This window comes from Chaetodon auriga, chromosome 5 (assembly GCF_051107435.1).
Source record: "Chaetodon auriga isolate fChaAug3 chromosome 5, fChaAug3.hap1, whole genome shotgun sequence".
Classification (NCBI taxonomy): domain Eukaryota; kingdom Metazoa; phylum Chordata; class Actinopteri; order Chaetodontiformes; family Chaetodontidae; genus Chaetodon; species Chaetodon auriga.
The window spans coordinates 23,205,619-23,225,124 of NC_135078.1; the positions used below are offsets into that span (position 1 = coordinate 23,205,619).

A 19,506-nucleotide genomic window follows, 5' to 3' on the forward strand; every position below is an offset into this window, starting at 1 on the left:
AACTGTTGTCCCACTTAACTCCTCCATGATTTTTGCGAGGGTAAACTGATTCCTGATCAGCGCTGACAATACTACTTAACGGTCCTCAACGTCTCAACGCCCTCCTCCTCCACCATCCAATCACTGATAGTCTCTAAAAACTGACAGAAATACTAGCCAATCAGACAGCTCTATGTAGAGTATGGGTGGGAACTCGTAACATCAGGGAAGTGAATTGTTTTACTTGGGGGAGGCAGAGCAGGAGGGCTGTTTATGAAAGCCTCTTAAAGGAATTAGTCGCACCGCAGTGATGTCCTGGTCGGGTTACACCGGCTAGTACCAGCGTGAAGTTGGTTAACCGACTGTTAACTCAACTCAAGTGTTATCAGAGACTTACTTACATCGTTACAAAGAGGACAGAAGCACTACGACATCAACCTGAGCTTCCTGAACTGAAGTCAAGCTAGGTAACCCGAACCTCCAGCCGCAGAGGACGCCGAAGGTGAAAAACCGAGTTCAGGAAAAGGTGTATCGACAGCCTGACGGAGTGAGCCGTTTTATAAGACAGTCCGGATTAACTTTTCAGAAAGTTTAAGGGACTTACGCGATGTCTCTGGCCGACCAGAGCCGCCAGTGGTTTCCTACGAGTGTACAGGTAACGGTGCATCAGGCTCGGAGCCTGCGCGTCAAGGGCAAGAATGGAAGCAACGACGCTTACGCCATCATCCAGGTGGCCAAAGACAAGTTTTCTACCTCCGTGGCTGAGAAAAGTGTCGCTCCAGTGTGGAAAGAGGAGGCTTCGTTCGACCTGCCGCTCTTCCACCCGGGCAACGCCGAGCGCTGCACGCTGCATGTTATAGTAATGCACCGCGCTCAGGTGGGGCTCGACAAGTTCCTGGGTCAGGCTGTGGTCAACTTACTGGATCTTCATGACAACAGCTCCCGCAAAAAGACAGAGTAAGTGACCACTGTTACGAGGGCCTGGCCTGTTTCAAACTGACTCACAACGATTGCTCACATTCGGTGTTTTCCCTGGTTTCAGGCTATTTCTGGTGGTTAAAAGCGACACACAGGTGCACAAGATCAAACAAACAAAGTGGGATTTTTCTGCTCTTAAATCCAGCTTTGATTTTAATTCCAGTTTATTTCCAGGAAAGTCCACTCACATAATCAGTCCAAAACACTAATGTTTGACTGCATTACCAAACTTAACAGCGTGACTCACCTGCAACCAGCAAAAGAAACCAACATTAGGTTGCCCCTCCCCCTCCTCCAACATGTTATTGAATTTTTTTTCATATAAATTGAGCTAAAATTGATATTGCACCCTTTCTGTAAAACTCCTTTGCCCATATTTTAGTCCATATGGTTAAGAAGCATTAACCATTAACCTGATTATGACTTTCATGGTAACAGTAATCCAATGATGATTTGGATTTTGTCCAAAATATAAATATATTGCAATTTCTTTATGACGAGCAGTGGTTATATTTTGTTGATCTGTCTATTTCCCAACAGGTAGTAAAAAACAGGTTAAATGTGGCACATTTTAGCTGTTCTACTGTCACAACAAGAAAAACAATAACTCAAACCAGCATTTCTCTCGTTAAAGTGTCTTTGACAATTGCTGATTGAGCGTTATTCCCTTGATTTGCACATATGTATGAATTGTGAAACCTAGCTGTAAATTATCCATCAATCATTGGCTTTTCTCTACATTGTGTTGGCCGTCAGGAGTTTTGTCCATCGAATCAGGTCAAGTCTAGTTTAAGAGACAAGTAGAAACACCAATTTAATCTTTTCACGACACTTTTTGTGTATATACTTAAAGTCCAGGACACATTAAACAAGTCAGAAAATAAAAAAGCAAATTAAACATTGTGATGGAGTCTCTCCCCTCCTATCAGTGTCTAAGAGTAAAAGCAGAAACTTGTGATAAAGCAGTTTTAAGATAACTCTAATCTCAGCTCTTCTCTCAGTCTTCTCCCCTGTTGTTGAACCAAGCCCAGCGTTTGACTGACACCTTTACTTCATAACTTGGTGTGAAGCCAGCTCTGTGATGGAGCCCTAACTGGAAATCATTTTCTCACATTGCTGCTGTTACTCTTGTACATTCTTCAGGGCTATTTACTACCATACAGTATGTCTGCTCACACCCAGGTATGTTGCATTATTGTTAGGATGACATCTGCGGTCTGACGCAGCATGGGTGTAACGTGGGTGTAAGACGAAACATAATGAAGCCTTGCATTAGTGTTGAATTGGGATGTACACTCCCTCTTATGTAAGAGAAATTTAAAAAGTTCAGAAAGTCTAATATAAACTCTGATAGCCGTTTGAAACCTTTTCAGATGTGGCCTCTAATTTTGAAATGACCTTTGATAAAGACCGAGTGATGTGGTGGTTGTGAGTTCTTAGCAATCGCTGAACCGAGGGCAGCCCTGATGTAGCGGTGGGATGACCTCATTCACTTGATTATTGCACCGGCATATCTGAAATGTTATCTTGTGTTTGCTCAGTACGTTTTTCCACTTCAGTGACAAAGTTCATTCCTTGTATTTTCCTTTCCAGCCGTGAACTCTTTCTCTCTCCCCGCTTGGCTTCCTCCTTCTGTCTGCTTTAAGTGCCAGTATGCGGGCTGGGTATTGGATGTTGCTGTTTTCGCCTTGAGGCGTGTGGTGTTCGATTACCGTCCTGCTTCTGTGTGGTGCTGATACGTGGTGTGACATCAAGACCTTTGTTATTCTGCTGAAAGGAAGCTCTGCTGCTGCCTCTCATACAATAGAGCGTATTCGAGATGAAATGAGGTTATAGGGCCATATGTTTGAGTTTATCTGTGAGTCATTTGGTATCATAAATCGCCACGCAGTAAGATAAACAACCCAGTAACTGTTTAAATGAAAGGATTAGTTGGAAATGGATTATTTGTATGGCTGCAACCAGCAATCGTTTTCATTATTGAGCAATCTGCTCCTTATTTCCTCAATACCTCTGTTATTCATATTATCTATAAAATGTGGAATTTGCTTTGTCCAACCAATGGTCCAAAAGATAAGATAAGATAAAACTTTATTGATCCCACGCTGGGGAAATTCAGTTGTTACAGACGGTAAGAATAAAAAGGAGAGATAGAAAAAGAGCAAGTACACAATCAACTACATGGATGTGCATTATATACAAAAAAAAGTTTGTATCTAAACTCAGTTTGCACTCAAATATGACAACAAAAAGTAGTAAATTCTCACAATATAGAACTTCATACTAGTGAATGTTTGGCATTCCTTCTTGAAAACTATCTTGAATTATTAATCCATTCTCAAAAGAGATATTCAGTTACAGTATTGGAGTCGTTCCATTTGTTGCAGAGCCAGTTCTCCAGAGTCCGGTTCATCTGTTCAGAGACCTGAGCCACAGTATTTATGTTTTATACGAAGAGTAGAACTAAAAATATCTTCCATCCAGACTTATTATTTTTATTCAGCCGCCATGAAAATCACCATCAGAGAGTTCAAACACAATCTGATCTTAATTAGATGTTATTACCTGCCAATCACTGGAAAGCTTTGAAATGCAGTTGGCGAGCGTTAAACCAAATATTTTGGACGAATCTGACTGTGACTTTACAGTCTTGACACCCCATTGCTTGATTGGCTGAATCCACTCTGGTGTTGACTCAGAGGATAAATACAGCCTCTCCTGTTAATCATTAGACATGAGACAAGAGACGTGCCCTTGACAGTTAACTAAGGGGAACCTGTCCAGCAGGACTGGTGAGAGCATGCGTCAGGCACAGCTCTTTACTTCCATGCCGACAGAACAGAACATATACACCCTGTCGGTCTGTTAATTACCAAACAATGCATTGTCTCTGTACAGTCAACTAAGGTGCATTCACTGCTGTGATCCGCAGACATGAGAACCACCAGGAGTTTCTCGATGGGCTCGAGAAAGTGTGATCTCTCTGTGCTCGTGTTCAGGCTTGGTTAGCGATTGTTTGTCTTGGCACGCTCGGTTTAGGGTGGGAAAGAGGGAGTTTGAATTAGACTCAGTGTAACTTCAATTGCATCACGTATTGCACAGCACCTCCCTGCATGTTGGAGAGTGTTTGAGGAATGCCGGGTCACTCCCATGCTTGTTTCCTGACTGTTATCTTCAAAGGAGTCTGTCTGGATGTCTGTTGCTCTGCATGACATCAAAATGAATTCTGCAGCAGTAAAATACCAAATGAACTGCAGATCACTGCCTGGAGCAACACTACACTTTGTATTTAAATTCAGTGACAAGTATCTTCCCTATTCATCTCTTACAAGGTTAAATTGAACCTTATTCTGATCCACGTGTTATTATTCAAAATGATGAAAAAGGAAATCACACAATGACCTTTTACAGTTTTCAACAGTTGCCATTTCTCAACGCTCACTTCACTTTTTTAAAACTCGTCTCACAGTCAGCTCAGCAGAAGTCAGTGTGGACTCGTCTGCTGATGCCTTTTTATTGCTGGAACACAAAATCATGAGCTGATTTCAGGAGGATGCAATCACTTACAAGCAAACCGTTTCGTGAAGTGCTTTTGATGCTCCTGTCCCAACTTGTTCGAAACGTGTTGCTGCATCAAATTCAGAATGAGTGCATCTTCACAAAACTCCACGAGGTCGATGAGGTCAGAGGTTGAATGTATTGTCTTTGTACTGTTTTCAATTGAGTATGTGTCAAAAAGGATTCACAAATGATCAAATCCTGATTCATTTATGTTCTAGGCAGGATCCAAACTTTTTGGAATCTGCCGTGTATATTTACGTCCAAAACCACAAAACTACAGTAAATTAGACTGTTAATTAAATTCAGCTACATGGAAATCTAAAAAGAAATAAATAAGCAAACGCATAAACTCCTAATTGCGCCTGTTTGATCTCTATGAAAGACGTATGGTGAACTTTATGCAGAACATTTTGGAACTGCATGGGACAACTGTGGCATTTCGAGGTTCTCCTCCAGTCACAGAGGTGTTTACAGCTCATCCCAAGATGGTGTCACTTTTCCTCCCACCTCATTCTCCAGCCCTGGTCCCCACAGAGGTATTCTTTATGACCAGCAGCCACGTGATCTTGGGTGCAGTGAAATGGTGAATGTCTGGCAGAAGGTTGTCGGGCGCAGATCAGGCATCCAAAAGACTCTTTCCCGGGTGTTTTGCCTGAGGTGACACAAAGTGTGACATCAGTGAAAGCACTTTTTTTGCACTTGGAACGCAAGAATGGTAAACAAATAAAGCCTGTTGGAACACATTGCAGCGTTTCTGATTAATATCTGTGACGTATACTGTAATGTAGCACAATCATGCAACAAAGAAGTGACCTTCTTTTTGTTGCGACGTAATCTTGGTTTATGCTAAATAAATAGTGTTTATGTAACTGTTGTTAGTGGGTCTTTTAAGGTCATTGGTAATGAGTGTTACTGTTGGGAGACGTGTTGAAGCAGATGTCAGTGTTTTGGTTTAAGAGTTGATCCTGAGGTGTGTATGAAGTGTCTTGGATGCATGAGTGTATTTTGGATGTCAGATTAGGTGTTCTGCTGAGCTGCATGTCTATAAAGAGAACTGTCTGAAAAGTGTTGAAAAGTGAACTCTGTGTAGAGAAATGTGTGTGACCACAAAAAAAAAAGCAAGTGAAACAGTTGGAGGGCTCTGCTGTGGAACAAAGGAGTTCAAAGGGGAAAGGCTTCCCACAATGGGAACTTCTGCTACAGTATTAGTACGTCTAATAATAGCGAGGCTTTAATTACACCAGCAGAAAGCGTCCGCATGTAATGGCACTAATTGCTTGTTTTGGCATGGTTGCAGAAAGGGCTCTCCAGAACACTCCTACCTTTCCCTTGCAGACAATAAGTGCTGATCCTATACAACAGAGAGGACATGAGGGGGACTAAACAAAGCTGTAATTGTCAGGCTTTATCTGTGGTTGGCATGGCGCACCCAACAGGAACTGGAACAAGCTGTACGCTAGTTAATGACACCTATCAGTCTCAGGTCTAATGAGACACAGCAGGCCAACACACAGATCTGAAGCGTTTAAAGTCAGAGCTAGTAGGAAACAGGGCAGTTATGATTGATATGATAAAATTGTGATACTGCTCTTATCAAGTCCACAGTGACGTCCGATCAACACTGCAGTAGCCAAAGGTAGATATAACAACAAAATACAATAGAAAAGCAGCAAATCCCCACATTTGAGAAGCTGAAACCAAAGAAGGTTTGCTTTTCAATGACTTGAACAATTAAGCTACGTTCTGTTTATTGACTAATTGTTTAATCCATTAATTGTTTTACCTCTAATGGAGTGTTTTTGAGAATTTGAGCACAAAGGAAGATTATTTTAATTTCATACAAATCAATTCATTACGGTTCAGGGTACTTAGATAATTGATTAACTTGCAAATAAGAAATTGTTTTACATGCTTTATCAATGAGTTAAACAATCGTTGTTTGTTGATTGTTTCTGTTGGCCAGTTAATCTAAAAATGTTATCTTACATACTAAAAAGCTGGAATTGTTCCACACAGTTTCAGACATGTAACGTTTGATTTGATACCGAGGCAGTGATCGGTCTTATTCCTCCTCACTGTCTGAAACAAGGCTAAATCCACAGCGGTCAAGTGGAAATGTGTCACCTATTGACATGTTTTTTATTGAATTAGGGGTGAATAAGTCTTGAATGGAGAATATGAGCTAAATGACAAGATAAACTGTGGGTTTGTTGCAGTGTTATGAAAGTTTATTCTTAGGAGTTTGCTATGATCTTGCAAAAATTCGATCTTAAATATCTGATTTATTTCGTCTATCCTTTGCAGTTGGTTCAAGCTGGTGGACAAGTCTGGAAAAGAGGACAAGGCTCGAGGGGAGGTGCTGCTAGATATCCAATTTCTGAGAAACAACATGTCAGCTAGCATGTTTGACCTTTCTATGCAGGACAAACCACGCTCCCGCATCTCTAAGCTGAAGGACAAAGTCCGTGGGAAGAAAAAGGATGGCTTCTCTGACTCTGCCTCAGCCATTGTTCCCTCTGTCAGCCAGGTCCTCACAGACAGCGAGGCGGAGGCTGATGCACAGTCACTCAATCAGTCTCCAGGCGTGAAAAAGAAATCTAAGCTCAAAACACTCTTTGCTCCCAAAACAAACTTGCAGCGTAACATCTCGCAGTCCATGTCGACACTGGGGTCTCTTCCAGAGAAGAATTCATCTCTCAGTGGCAGCCGCTCGTCTGGCCTCAACGTAGATTCTCCTGAAGGTAACTTTATCTTTCTAAACTCAGTGTGTACAGTTCTGCCTTTCCTCTGCTGCACAGTGCAAGGTAAATAATGGTGCTTTGCATGTCAACAATGACATCATGCTTCACTGTCTTTCCTCCCACAGTTAAAAAGAAATTCAAATTCCTGGGACACAAGCGAACAGGCAGCTCTGACAGCAAGGTGTCTCAGGGTCCCTTCTCCCTGCTGGGTCGCTCCAAACAGAGCAACAGTGACCTGAACAACCTGTGCATCAATGGAAGTCATGTGTACACAGAGGAGACAGAGTCCAAGAGTGGATCTACGCTCAGCCTGAACAGCTCAGGCCAAGGATCTGTGGAGGACGTCCGCAAACACACCTCCGACGCAGATCTACCTGTCCCCTCCCTGCAGATAGAGTCGGACAGGGCATTACTGGAGCAAAGGCGCCATCAAGAGGAGGAGGAGAGAAGGCAAGCAGAAGAACAGCGCACAGCAGAGGCCAAGAGGCAGGAGGAAGAGGAGAAATACCAGGCAGAGGCCAAGAGACTGCAGGAGGAAGAGGAGCGCAGGTACCAAGAGGAACAGGAGAGGAAGAGGCGCTTCCTTGAGGATGAGGCAAGGAGGAAGAAACAGAGGGAGGACGAGGAAGAGAGGAGAAAGCAAGAGGAAGAAAGCAAGATGCTGGAAGCTGCAGAAAACCAGAGGCTTGAGCAGGAGCATCGCAGAGCAGAGGAGCAGAAACGACAGGAGGAGGCCTCCATGAGCGACAGGCTGACATCTCTGTTTGGAATGATCCGAAAGAAGGAGGAGAAAAAGGAGGTGCAGCCACACGCTAACGAGGGGCTGCCCACTGAAGCCCCTCACAGTGACTCAAGAGATCCCGATCAACAGATCTCCCCCCAGTCCACCAACCCATTTGAGGATACCTCCATCAGTTCAGATCCTCCAGTCAGACCAGCTGATCATGAGAAATCCAGCCGCAACACGCAGATCCCCTCTGCCATGGTCTTCCTCAACCGCACTGCTAAGGTGTCTGCAGTCAAGCCCAGGTAGGCCTTTGTCTCATTTGTTAGCATTATACACTCTCAGCACTAATGTTATGTAATGTTATTGTTCTGTCACTCTTACGACACTGATCCTGCTGGCTGCCTGCAGTCACACTATTCTTAAACCTTGCTTGACTGGAAATTTGCATACTGCTTTCTATAGGCTCACAGGTGACACTGCCCATGCTGTCACCTTTTTAGTGGTATGTGCATTTTATTTGACAAAAGAAATGCTAACACTAATTACAAAGTAGAAACATGCTTCTTTGTTGTCTGCGCACAAGTAAAAGCAACATTAGAAATATTCTAACACTTTTTTCTGATCGTTAACTTTTGCATGACACCACGTCTGTCACTGAAACTTGGTCATTTCACAACTTTCCATCCTGTTTCTGTTAAAGTTGACTCAACTTTGTGACTGTCTTGAATTACAAAAACTTTGAATTCCACCCAATGGTCGATGGACCTGTTTGACCAGTTTGGTCTCTGTGCAGATGGGAATCGGGGTGTGGCTTGTGTTTGTGAAGATGTTGTGGAACAGGTCGTGGACTGAACAGAGTTCATAAGGAGTGACTGAGCCACTGTCTTACCTCCTTTGTGGACGTCTTAGCTGATTGTTCATGGATTTCTTTTTTTAAAGTTGTTTGTTGATTGGATTGGAGTGTTTTTTTCATACTTGAATCATAATGGTAAGGGCCTCGTGCTTTCTGTTGTTACTGATGTTACAGTGGTCTTTTTATCTAGAATGCTTTTTAGATGGCAGATTTAAACATTTTTGTATTATTTAGCTGTTATATTTTGATGCCATGTTGGAGTACCTATGGTCAAAGTGGGATAATCTTGGAGCAGAAATGTCACATTGTAGTCTTTTCATATTGGACAATGAAATTTCTCAACGTGAGCAAGTCACAGCTAAAAATAGAAATGGTAACCGCAAGACATGTGAGTCTTCTAAGTTCTGTCTGTACATTTGCCGTGGCAGTTGAACAATGAACCATGTTGTCAACAAATGGTTCTGTCATATTTTATATTTTATGGAGGCCTTGTCTAGTGCAGATTTAAGAAAGGTTTTAAGAGTAAATACTGTCTAAGGGTCTGTCTAAATTATGTGAGGTTGAAGAAAGGAATTTAATTGCTTGTTGACATGTGAGATGCCAGTTAAATTGGTGATGGGTTGTACATTGGTGGAAGTGATGTCAGGTAATGTGATGGTCACACTGACCTGTAGGCCTTTGTTTTCACTCAGATTGCCTCAGTCTCTGGAGTCTGAACCCGCTGACTGCCAAAGCCCCAGTCAGCTGTGTCCTTCCCCAGCCACCTCTGAGTCCACCCTCTCTAGTGTCCCATCTGAGTCCCCTGATACTTTCTCCAACCTCCACTCATCCCTGGCTCCACCAAACATAAGGCAAAGCCCGTGTGGTTCACCTCGTGGCAGCGTAGAGAATTTGACGCTGGTGGGATCTTCACCCACCATGGCAGAGAAGAAGAAAAGAGCCCCTCTGCCACCCTCACATCCAGTGCATGGGACCCAAACTGGGAATAACATTAGAGAGATCAATAACCCTGCATACGTAGAAGTAGATGGATCACAGCAAAGCAAAAAAATGTCTCTTCCACTTCCTGATTATGAGACCTTATTCCCTCAGAAGAGACACGGGGTTCAAGGGCAGACTCGATGGGACCACATAATCGCAGAGGTCACTGAGAGACACAGAGTTGCTCCACCTGAATATCTTGGTCCAGAGATGAGTGTGGACGGCCCAGTGGAGCACAGACCCAGTCTTAGGCCTTCACTCCCACAGGAGAATCCTGTGATGAGACATTATCAAACACAACCACAGGAGACCAAACCTGTGTCATCAAAAAAGGTAGCAGCCCCAGCGCCCCCTAAATCAGTCGCACCTCCACAGATTCCAGATTCAAGTCAGAGACAAAGCCAGATTATTGCCCAATCTTTGATGAGGCCTAATCCAACTGCAGTCCCGGGACCCGGTAACACTGATGCTTCAAGCAGAGAAAGTCTCTCTGTGAGGTCCAAGGCTGGAACAAGGAAGGCGTTACAACCACCACCTGCATCCAGACCAGCTAGCCAAATCGACTGGGATACTGCAACACCAGATGATGACGTACAAGTCCCCGAGAAAAGAGAGGCACCCACAGCCAAACCCAGACAGAGGGTTAGTGGTAATGACCCAGTGCAGGAAGAGTATTCTGTCTCTGACAAGCATATGAACGTCCAGACGTCATCGAGTTCAGGCATGAGCAACATGGACAAAAAAGGCAGGCAAGCAAAGGAGACCTTTGCAGGGTTTGATCCCTTCCCAAGCACTGATCTCCTTACCGAAGACCCCTGGGCTCAACTGAATCAGAAGCAAGAAGTAGACGCCCGTTTTGCCAGCAGGGTGCAGAACGAGCAGAGACTTGAAGATCGGGGAATGACAGCAGATGATCTCAACAGCATTTTCAGTCAAGATAAACCAATAGATCCATTTGCTGGTTTTAATGGCAGTGATTCAAACAAACACAGTGAGAAGGGGGAAGAAGATGATACAAAGCAAGTCAGTCCTGCTTTCCAAAGAAGGAATTCACAGAGACGAAACCAGATTCATACATCCACAACTCACTCAGATAATAAGACTTTCAAGTCTCAACAAGAACCCGGATATAAGGAAGACACAACTGTAACCACAGCTAATCAAGGCCTCTCCACAAGAGATGTCATGAGTGAGTCTGTCACACCAAAGCATCAAGCTGAGGTGAAAGCACCCAGCCGTTTGTACGGAGGAGAAGATCCATTCGGAGCTGATCCTCTTAATGCAGCTGCCTGGACTCCCTCAGAGCCCCTCCAGGCAGTTATGGAGGAACCAGAACCTCAGGCAGGTGGTCTGTCTGGCGGAAAGGCCCTTTTGAGGGCATGGGTCGCACCCTCTGAGGGTCAGCCTGTCAGTGCTCAGAATAGCAATGGAGGTGGGCTAGCCTTGAGTCTACGCAGGTGAGATTGAACAGGGTGTTTTTCTGGACTTTGCATATGGCCTCTGCCTGCTGTTGTTGTATGAGGAGGCAGATAGGGTGCTGGGATTTGTCTTGGGTGTGACTGTATTGGAAGCTTTTGATTTCTTGGCTACTTTCCTCTTCTTGAGTTTAACTCTGGATTGGACTTGATGATTTGTATTATTTGCAAAACACCAGATTCAATTCTTGACTCTCTTGCTTTTTGTACTTTCTGTTATTTTCTGCGAAGTTCCTGTGCAAGGGCTTTATAATAATGTAAGCACTATCTTTACAGGCCTCATCCTGTGAAGCCCATGAGCTCAGTTGAGAGCCATCCAATCAGCACCCCCGGTGTGAAAGAGATAAAGGTCCGTGACAGCACATCAGGGAAGATTCAGGTACTATCATGTTGACACTAATGACCAAAACACATCTGTCGGCATTTCTCCTCACAGCAAGTGAATTTGCTTTTGCTGGAGGAGGAATTCAACATGGCATCAGTTAAATAAAACCTGCTTTCACCCTTTAACACAATCTGCATTATGCATATTTACATGTTGGTTGCGTTCATCTTCAGACATTTTCCTGCAATTGAAACATGAATGATACATTTTTTCTTACCTTGGAAATAGCAGTTTGACAAAAACGATTCCCATCAAAGCTCCACTTACAATGTTTTTCCACTCAGAAGATGGCGTTTCGCTGTACTCACCTCTCCTCACTCCCCTCAGGTGGCAGACTCGGTGCAAAGTGGACCGTACACTCAGCTGACACAGGAAGAGTTGATCACACTGGTGGTGAAGCAGCAAACCGACCTGTCCAAGAAGGACGCTAAGATCATTGAGCTGGAGGAGTACATCGACAACCTGCTGGTACGCGTCATAGACGAGAAACCCTCCATCCTGCAATCTCTTAAATCCAAGCCTGTGTAAGAGGATGGCCTCTGGAGGAAGAGGCCCACTTTAGGACCCACTTATGTTTGTTGTGTGTGTTTGTACTGGTTTCACTGTGTACTGAGAGACATGATCTCCATGAAGTCTTAGAGCATATGCACTTTTTAGTTTCAGAGTCAAATTTGTTTGAGAATGCAGGAAAATTGTCTCTGAAGTCGAAACATTTTGTGATTACTTAATAACAAGCAAGTAAAATAATCTTTACACAGGCAAATGAATGTATTTGATTTAACACTAAGGTACTGGAATTTGCTTTAAAAAAAAAACATAACAGTAAAATATTATTCAGCATCTTATATATCATACTTGATGACACTTGGGTTGAGCTTTATTTAATATATTAACAATATAAAGAAAAACTATGTTTTTTAAACTATTATCTGGCCTTTTTTACTCTTTACACCGGGCTTTGTCTAACTTAATGCTGTGTGATGATCATACATAACCTTCCACAACCATTACAAATTCATGCACCAGCTTGATGAGGTTAGAATGTAATATTCTTTGAAATATACTTGCAATAAATTGTTTGATTGAATACATTTCTGCAGGTCATAACCATGAATTAAGACCTGACGAGCTGAGTCACAATTAAGACTGTTTATATAATAAGCACACTGACTTTCCCTCCAACACTCAAGTCTTATTCTTTGTTTGCGTTGTCGATCCTTGATGGCTGGCATGTATTTTTTAAGCAGCCCATTAACAACATTCCTCCCCCGTATTACTCACCACAGTCGAATGTCAGCTGGTCGTCCAGTCCTTAAAAAGATACTGTGCCTATTTTTGCTTCAAAGAGGTCTTCTTTAGAAAACCAGCAATAAATAAAACAAGCAGCTACGATGTAGTATGTACAGTTTGAATTACACAGTAGTTAAAGTTGTTTTTCTTTCATGTGGCTGTAACTCAGCCTGTGTGCAGGTAGAAATATTATGCAGGTAATACCACAGAATCAGACCTTTTGTGTTGTATGTATGAAATGAAAAGCATGAGATAATCAGAAAGGAATCGTTGGAGGAGCAGTGATAGGCTCCAGAAACCAGCCTCGTCTTTGCATTTGAACACACTAATGAATGAACCCTGCATGGTTTATGCCTTTCTATGAAATATTATTGTGTCTTGGCAGAAATGATAGCAATATTAATCCTCAGAATGTACAGACCTGTGCCTTCAAAACCTTTCTCCTGACCGTTCTGTCTGATTTGCTGGATGGACAGTTGTCGGCTGCCTCTCTTCTTTTTCTGGAGTGAGAGCTTTGAGAACGAGTTTTTGTCTGACACGATAATACTACAGTCAATGTAAAGCTTCTGAAAGAAGTGATGCTGAGCAAAAATATGGTTTTATTTGAAATAAAGACATTAATTATTTCTCCTGAACCTCAACCAGATGTTCTGTGTTTTTTAATTTCATGTCCAGTAAATAAATGTGGGGCTCTCACATAATATATACAATACGGTTGCGAAACAAGTGCGGACATGAAACATACACCATGTTTTACTATAACGTTATACAACAGCTGAATTTGAGGTCAACGGGCAATGCAGTTTTTATTTTCTGCTAATTTTATTAGTGGTAAGTTTGCAAATCATTCTTTCCTTTTTACAGTAACAGGTTCTCAAATATAAATTGGTCTCTTTTGTAACTGTGCTGCAAAATTTACAAATTTTCAATCCTTACAGTTTAAAAAGAAATAGATGGGAATGATCTCTGAAAATGCAAATGCAACACTGTATATTTGTGTAAATATATTTTTTCTTATCAAATAATGACAGAAAAAGACAAAAACCAACAATGAATTGATCCCACTAACAAGTACTGTGTATCCGTAGGCAGACAGAGCAAACACATCGAGCCACACAGTCTGCAGAGTGACATGATCCCTCGTTATTCTCAATCTAGCCAAATCCTGCCATGAATACTACAAACCAAACCTGCAGCTGAAAATAGCCCCCAACAATTTGCTCCTGCTTGAGTAACGTTTGCAGAAAATTACAATTTAATTAGAAATGACTTGGTTTGGTGCTGAGAGTCAAAGAAAGGCAAAGGCAGTCAGGAAGTACTGAGAGACTGACTGAAACGCTGTTGGTTTAAGTCTTTTCATGAGATAAATATAGAAAAAAATTACGTATTTTGCTTGTCTTATCCTTGGGGTTATATAAGTCAGTATTTTAATGGCAAAAACAACATCAACAAACACCAAAAATAGATCATACAACAAGATTTTGCCAATAAACTGGCCATATGTGAAAGACATTTCAAAAATAATTGAGTCATATAATTTAATGTAAAGTCAGCGTGGTTGAATCTATGCACACACAGCAGCTGACCGTCCATCTGCTTTAGGAAACTTCACTGATTTTACACAGTGTGTGTTTACAGGGCTTATGTACCACTACTGCATATGTGAAAAAAGTTGTATAAACCCTCCAGAGGGAGCTGCACAAAATCTGACAAGTCGCCTCAAGTGATGTCACTTGAGTCAGCGTTGGCTGGCCCACAGGCTACAATTTTGAAAATAAAAAAATATGTGTGTTTGTAGAGTTAGAAAGAAGTGAGCTTACCCAACCACCGTAGCCCACTCCTCATCTCGAGGCTAGCAATTAGAGGCTACATTAGCCGCTACTGCTTTCACACCCAAACCTCCAGCTGACCTGTCAGCAGTCAAGTTGCATTGTGGGTAGTGTTGGCGCCAGGTTAAACAAGAAAGAGGCATGTGTGGATCTCTGGTTCTGCATCATCAATTTTGACCTTTTCAAACCATCCTTCATGAGTTCGACGTGTTACAAATATGTAATGCTAAATTTGTTGGAGTGCTTTTTTAAGTCTATGGGTAACATTTACAGGCTAAAGTATGGCGCACATAATGTGGCTGCTAGCATACAGACTTAGCAATCAAACCAATCTACGCCTAATTCTGAATGCACCAGAATGAGATGAGTACACTCAACTGTCCAGAGAAGCAAAGGCTAACGAACTGTAGTCTAAAACACAGGAGCTTCACAAAACCACGCTGGCTGTGGCACAGTTGTTGGCCGAGATGCCGATGCGTCGGCGGCAGGTGAACATTTTGCGGAGCTCAGCACGGAAGCGGTCATGCAGCCAGGCGTAGAGGAAAGGGTTACAGCAGGATGAGCTCATTGCGCACAGGTGACACAGCAGCTGGATGAGCAGGAAGTAGCGCTTATCAATCAGGTCAATGTCAATATCACGCAGCACGTTGAACACGCTGATGGGCATCCAGCACACGCCAAAGGCTGCCACCACCAGGCTCACCAGACGGAAGGTCTTGCGTTTACGCATGCGCTGAGCCTCCGCCTGGCTCTGGGTGTGGTGGCCAGGTACGACACAGTTCCGCAGTTTGACCGAGATGCACAGGTAGGAGATGCAGAGTGCGGACAGAGGCAGGACGTAGGTGATGAAGAGAGTGCTGTACGCGTAAGCCAGCCGCTCCTTCTCCTGGCCCATCCAGAACTCCTCGCAGATGGTGAAGCCCTCATTCTTAAACTCCACGTGGTAGGTGTGAGCCACAGCTGGAGCCACCAGGCCGCAGGACAGCAGCCAGATCCCGGACAGAAGATAGGTGCACGCCAAGACTGAGATGCGCTTTTTCAGAGGATGAACTGTGGCGTAGTATCTATGAGGAAGCAGAGAGGAGGATAGCCTCAGTTTGTTTGATTAGAATTGATCTATCTGTCTAAACTGTTGGGAGAAATGGTGGAAACGTGCCAAACTTTGAGCATTCAAGTCACTGTTTACCAATCAGCATGCAGATAACCGTCCAGTTCTTGAGCCCCGCAGATAATACAGCCTCAAAAATGACTTCAGAATGCAGTGAATGCCAAGTCTCCAACAGCAAATAATCCTGTCTTAACTTCATAAAAACCAAATCGAATTCAGCTCTGCCACTGTTTTCAAGGTCTACAGACAAACCTTGGATTTCTGAGCTGCAGGGAAAAGTGCTATAGTCTGATAAATCATCCTACACCCTTTCTGTCCTCCACCCAGACAGGTTACATCTGGAGAATCTCAAGCCCGGAGCTGAAGAAGATATGCAGTGTATTGTGAGCAGACATTTAAGAAATACCATTCCCTCTTTATAGAGATAAGTGTTAATGCACTCTTTAACAAAGCCAGATAATCCTTAAGTGGTAGCATGAACGTATCCGAGTACTGAATTTCCACAACGTCTCAAATCACCAAACTTCATTGAAGCTTTGTTAGAAATTCTGGAGTGCAGAGGGAAAAGCACTCTTAACTTTACCAATACAGTTTGGGACTTTTATTCGATTGTTCAAGGAAGACTTGATATCACCCAAATTATCAGTACATGTCTGTACTATTAACTTGCATTTGTTCGCAGTATTCCTGGAAATGCAGCATGGTTATTGTCAGAGCTCCACCCAGGAGCTTAAAGTTACATCTGCCACTGCAATTTTGTGCAATTTCTTTCCAGGAAATAGTGACATTCACTGTGAGGAATTATGCACTGTGTAATTTCTTTATTAATGTGTAGTTTGTAACAAGGGGGGCTATGAATTAATGCTTCAAGGTCTGTTGCTTTTGCTCATCTAATGACACTATTCTGGGGGATATGTTAATGAATGCAGGACGCATGTCAATAAGGTTCTACAGGAGTCCCCAGGAGGTTTATTTATAGTCTGTCTACAGTCCTTCGGCTCAGTATGACTTACCTGTCCACGCCAATGGCAGTGAGAGTGAAGACTGACACGTACACCGTCACAGGCTGGATGAGGTACACCAGGTAGCACATGAAGCGGCCAAAGACCCAGCCGTGAGGGTTGAAGGCATAGGCCAGCGTGAAGGGCACACATGTGGCACACATCAGCATGTCAGAGAAGGCCAGGTTCCCGATGAAAAAGTTGGTGACGTTGTGCATCTTGCGGGTGCGGCAGATGACGTAGAGGAGCAGGTAGTTGCCAAAGACGCCCACCAGAGCGACCAGAGTGTAGCAGGGAATGATGAGCAGCTTGAAGGACTGCAGCAGCTCCACACCCACGAACTGGGGGCTGCGCTTGGAGGAGCCGTTCTGCAGCGCCACCTCAAACACCTGATCGGCGTCGCTGCCGTTCACCTCGTGTGTCACCCCCGGGGGGGTGAGCTCAGCTGCCCAGCCGCTGCCTGTGCTCTCCATGCCAAAGGGCTGCTGTCAACATGGAAGGGTGAAATCATGATTACTGTGCATAAACTTACCACACACTGCCAAGCCAAGAATATGCTGAACGACTAATGAACATAAAGCATAAAGACACACCCCCCCCACCCCCCACCCCACACACACACACACTGCTGCAGCCCTTCGTGTTAATTAATTGTGTTCAATGGAGATTTCCCTTTTATTATAATCCGAATAAGACGTGCAATTAATGAGCTGTCCAATTTTAACTCTTGTCCTCGTGATACACTATTTTCAGTCCAGTAAAGCTCCAAAGGAAAAATCCCTACTGACGGTAACTTCCTTTTGTTAGAATATAAATGTTTTTCTTGACTAATCAAATCTTAATGAACTTGCTGCTGTACTGCCATTCAAACTCTTCTTATCTATCACTGTCAGTCATTTTCCTTTCATTTATTTCATCAGACTTTCAACACAAACACTGAATATTAAAGCAAACGCTGCTGTGTGACTCAACCTACTCTGGACTATTATCTGTCATATGCAGTTTTCCTTTGCACGGCACAGGAGCTGTTACGTCCAGTGCACATCAGTTCACTTCAACTATATATAGCCCAGCTGAGGAAATGTAAAGGACATGTTATGACAAGATAAACTGGCGTGTTGAAAGCTAAAGCCTGTTGTTCCTGTGGAAAATCTGAAGTGACCAAATATCTGGATATCTGTGAGAAATGTGGATCAGATGAAAGAGACAAAAATATCACTTTCTTACCGTAATAACTGCCAAATATAAAAGAGAACGGATTCCTGTCCCGGATTCACCCTAAATGTCCCAGAATTGCACAGTTTTCCTGATCAAAATTAGTGGACACATCGGTATGAAATCATGGTTTAAAGAGAAATCTGATTAAGATGAAGAATTTGTTAGAGCATATTAACATTTGTTTTTAGTTTTAACTGATCTGTAATAATCAGATGGAGGCTCTAAGGACAGAGGGTGTCTCAGAAAACCCCTTGAATCAAATATGTGGTTTCCGATATCGGTTAGAAAAATAAAGTGACTTCATGTTAATTCGTTTCAGTCAATTTACTGATTTTTTTTAATCATCTCTATTTGTGACTATTATCTTTCAGCTATTATTTCTAAAGACGTTCCTTGAGTTGACAGCATGTGTGATCAGAGCGTCGCGATAATTAAGCCTGAAGTGTCCTCGCAGAAATCAGACGTCTCTGCATGATGGTCAGCAGCCACAAGACATGTGAATTCAGAAGTAGCCCGACAGAGGAAGCAGTTTCTCATTTTTTCCCTCAACAAGTGCACAGAATATGTTACATTTATGCGCATGAAAATATATTTTTGGCTCATCTGTTATTATTAAATTGGTTTTCACTGTGGTCTTTTCTTCGGGCAAGCATAAATACACGATGAACACTTTAAACAACCAATAATGTGAAGTATTAAAAATATTTACTGCTGCCTTGAGTTGTCTCATAAAGAGATGCGTCAGAAAGAGATGCAGCCTTGGAAAACTGTGACGCAAGTAAAGCGAAACAGCGCAGATACAGAAAAGTCTCAAACACATGTACATGTGATGAACAAATGAAAATCCTCTAAACTGAAGCATTGCAAGAAAAATAAATAACAGTGACACAGATGTGATGCATTTCTTTGCATCATCTCAGTAACTCTTAGGCTGAGCTAAATGTAGGTCATTTGGCACCTGGAAGCGGAGCAGGAGTGGCGCACCTACCGTGTGTTGATTCCTCAGGTTTCAGGTCCAGAATGTGAGCGCAGAAGTGATCCAGCGCGGAGCCTTTGTGCGCCTCTGGAGAGATGCGCGCCTCGAAAGCAAATCAACGCATGGCGGGTCTCCGAGCGGCACCAAAACCACGCATCCGCACCCTTATCCGTTTGTATCTCAGATGGGACAGTTGCTGTGCATTGCAATTACGTATGTGACATGTTCTCAGCGTTGACGGCGCGTTGTCAGGCGATCAACAGGTACAGTCCGGCTGACGGGGATGGCTCGCTTTTATACCTGCCTTTAAACTTGAGTGACAGCTCTGATGACTGGAGGAGCTTCTGACGCGGGTGTCTCCGTGGAATATATATTTTAGCCTGCATAGCTTCAACGAAAAACCA

General features: G+C 43.1%; 2 protein-coding genes across 4 annotated transcripts; one reads left to right on the forward strand and one right to left on the reverse strand.

Moving 5' to 3' along the window:
* Nucleotides 1-211: 211 nt before the first annotated feature.
* Nucleotides 212-13,609, forward strand: rab11fip1a (RAB11 family interacting protein 1 (class I) a). 2 transcript variants are annotated; one of them, XM_076731566.1, is made up of 6 exons: nucleotides 239-936; nucleotides 6,823-7,259; nucleotides 7,385-8,288; nucleotides 9,532-11,277; nucleotides 11,572-11,674; nucleotides 12,008-13,609. In XM_076731566.1, the coding sequence occupies exons 1-6, from the start codon at nucleotides 587-589 to the stop codon at nucleotides 12,206-12,208; spliced, it is 3,741 nt and encodes a 1,246-aa protein (XP_076587681.1). In that variant the 5' UTR covers nucleotides 239-586; the 3' UTR covers nucleotides 12,209-13,609. The 2 variants fall into 2 exon arrangements, with proteins under 2 accessions (XP_076587682.1, XP_076587681.1); XM_076731567.1 differs by lacking the exon at nucleotides 9,532-11,277 and having other exon boundaries at nucleotides 212-936.
* Nucleotides 13,610-13,785: 176 nt separating this feature from the next.
* Nucleotides 13,786-19,372, reverse strand: prlhr2a (prolactin releasing hormone receptor 2a). Of its 2 annotated transcripts, none has more exons than XM_076731273.1 (3): nucleotides 19,115-19,372; nucleotides 16,921-17,393; nucleotides 13,786-15,863 (listed from the first exon to the last, which is right to left on the reverse strand). In XM_076731273.1, exons 2-3 carry the CDS (start codon nucleotides 17,379-17,381, stop codon nucleotides 15,227-15,229), a joined length of 1,098 nt encoding a protein of 365 aa, XP_076587388.1. In that variant the 5' UTR covers nucleotides 17,382-17,393; nucleotides 19,115-19,372; the 3' UTR covers nucleotides 13,786-15,226. The 2 variants fall into 2 exon arrangements, with proteins under 2 accessions (XP_076587388.1, XP_076587389.1); XM_076731274.1 differs by having other exon boundaries at nucleotides 13,974-15,863; nucleotides 16,921-17,390; nucleotides 19,115-19,271.
* Nucleotides 19,373-19,506: the final 134 nt, after the last annotated feature.

Excerpts from the sequence above, each read along its gene's own strand:
- rab11fip1a (XM_076731566.1), top strand. The coding sequence starts at position 587 with ATGTCTCTGGCCGACCAGAGCCGCCAGTGGTTTCCTACGAGTGTACAG. Across the intron at positions 937-6,822 it reads AGCTCCCGCAAAAAGACAGA|TTGGTTCAAGCTGGTGGACA; the intron begins GTAAGTGACCAC and ends TATCCTTTGCAG. Across the intron at positions 11,675-12,007 it reads GCACATCAGGGAAGATTCAG|GTGGCAGACTCGGTGCAAAG; the intron begins GTACTATCATGT and ends CACTCCCCTCAG.
- prlhr2a (XM_076731273.1), bottom strand. The coding sequence starts at position 17,381 with ATGGAGAGCACAGGCAGCGGCTGGGCAGCTGAGCTCACCCCCCCGGGG. Across the intron at positions 15,864-16,920 it reads ACTGCCATTGGCGTGGACAG|ATACTACGCCACAGTTCATC; the intron begins GTAAGTCATACT and ends GCTTCCTCATAG.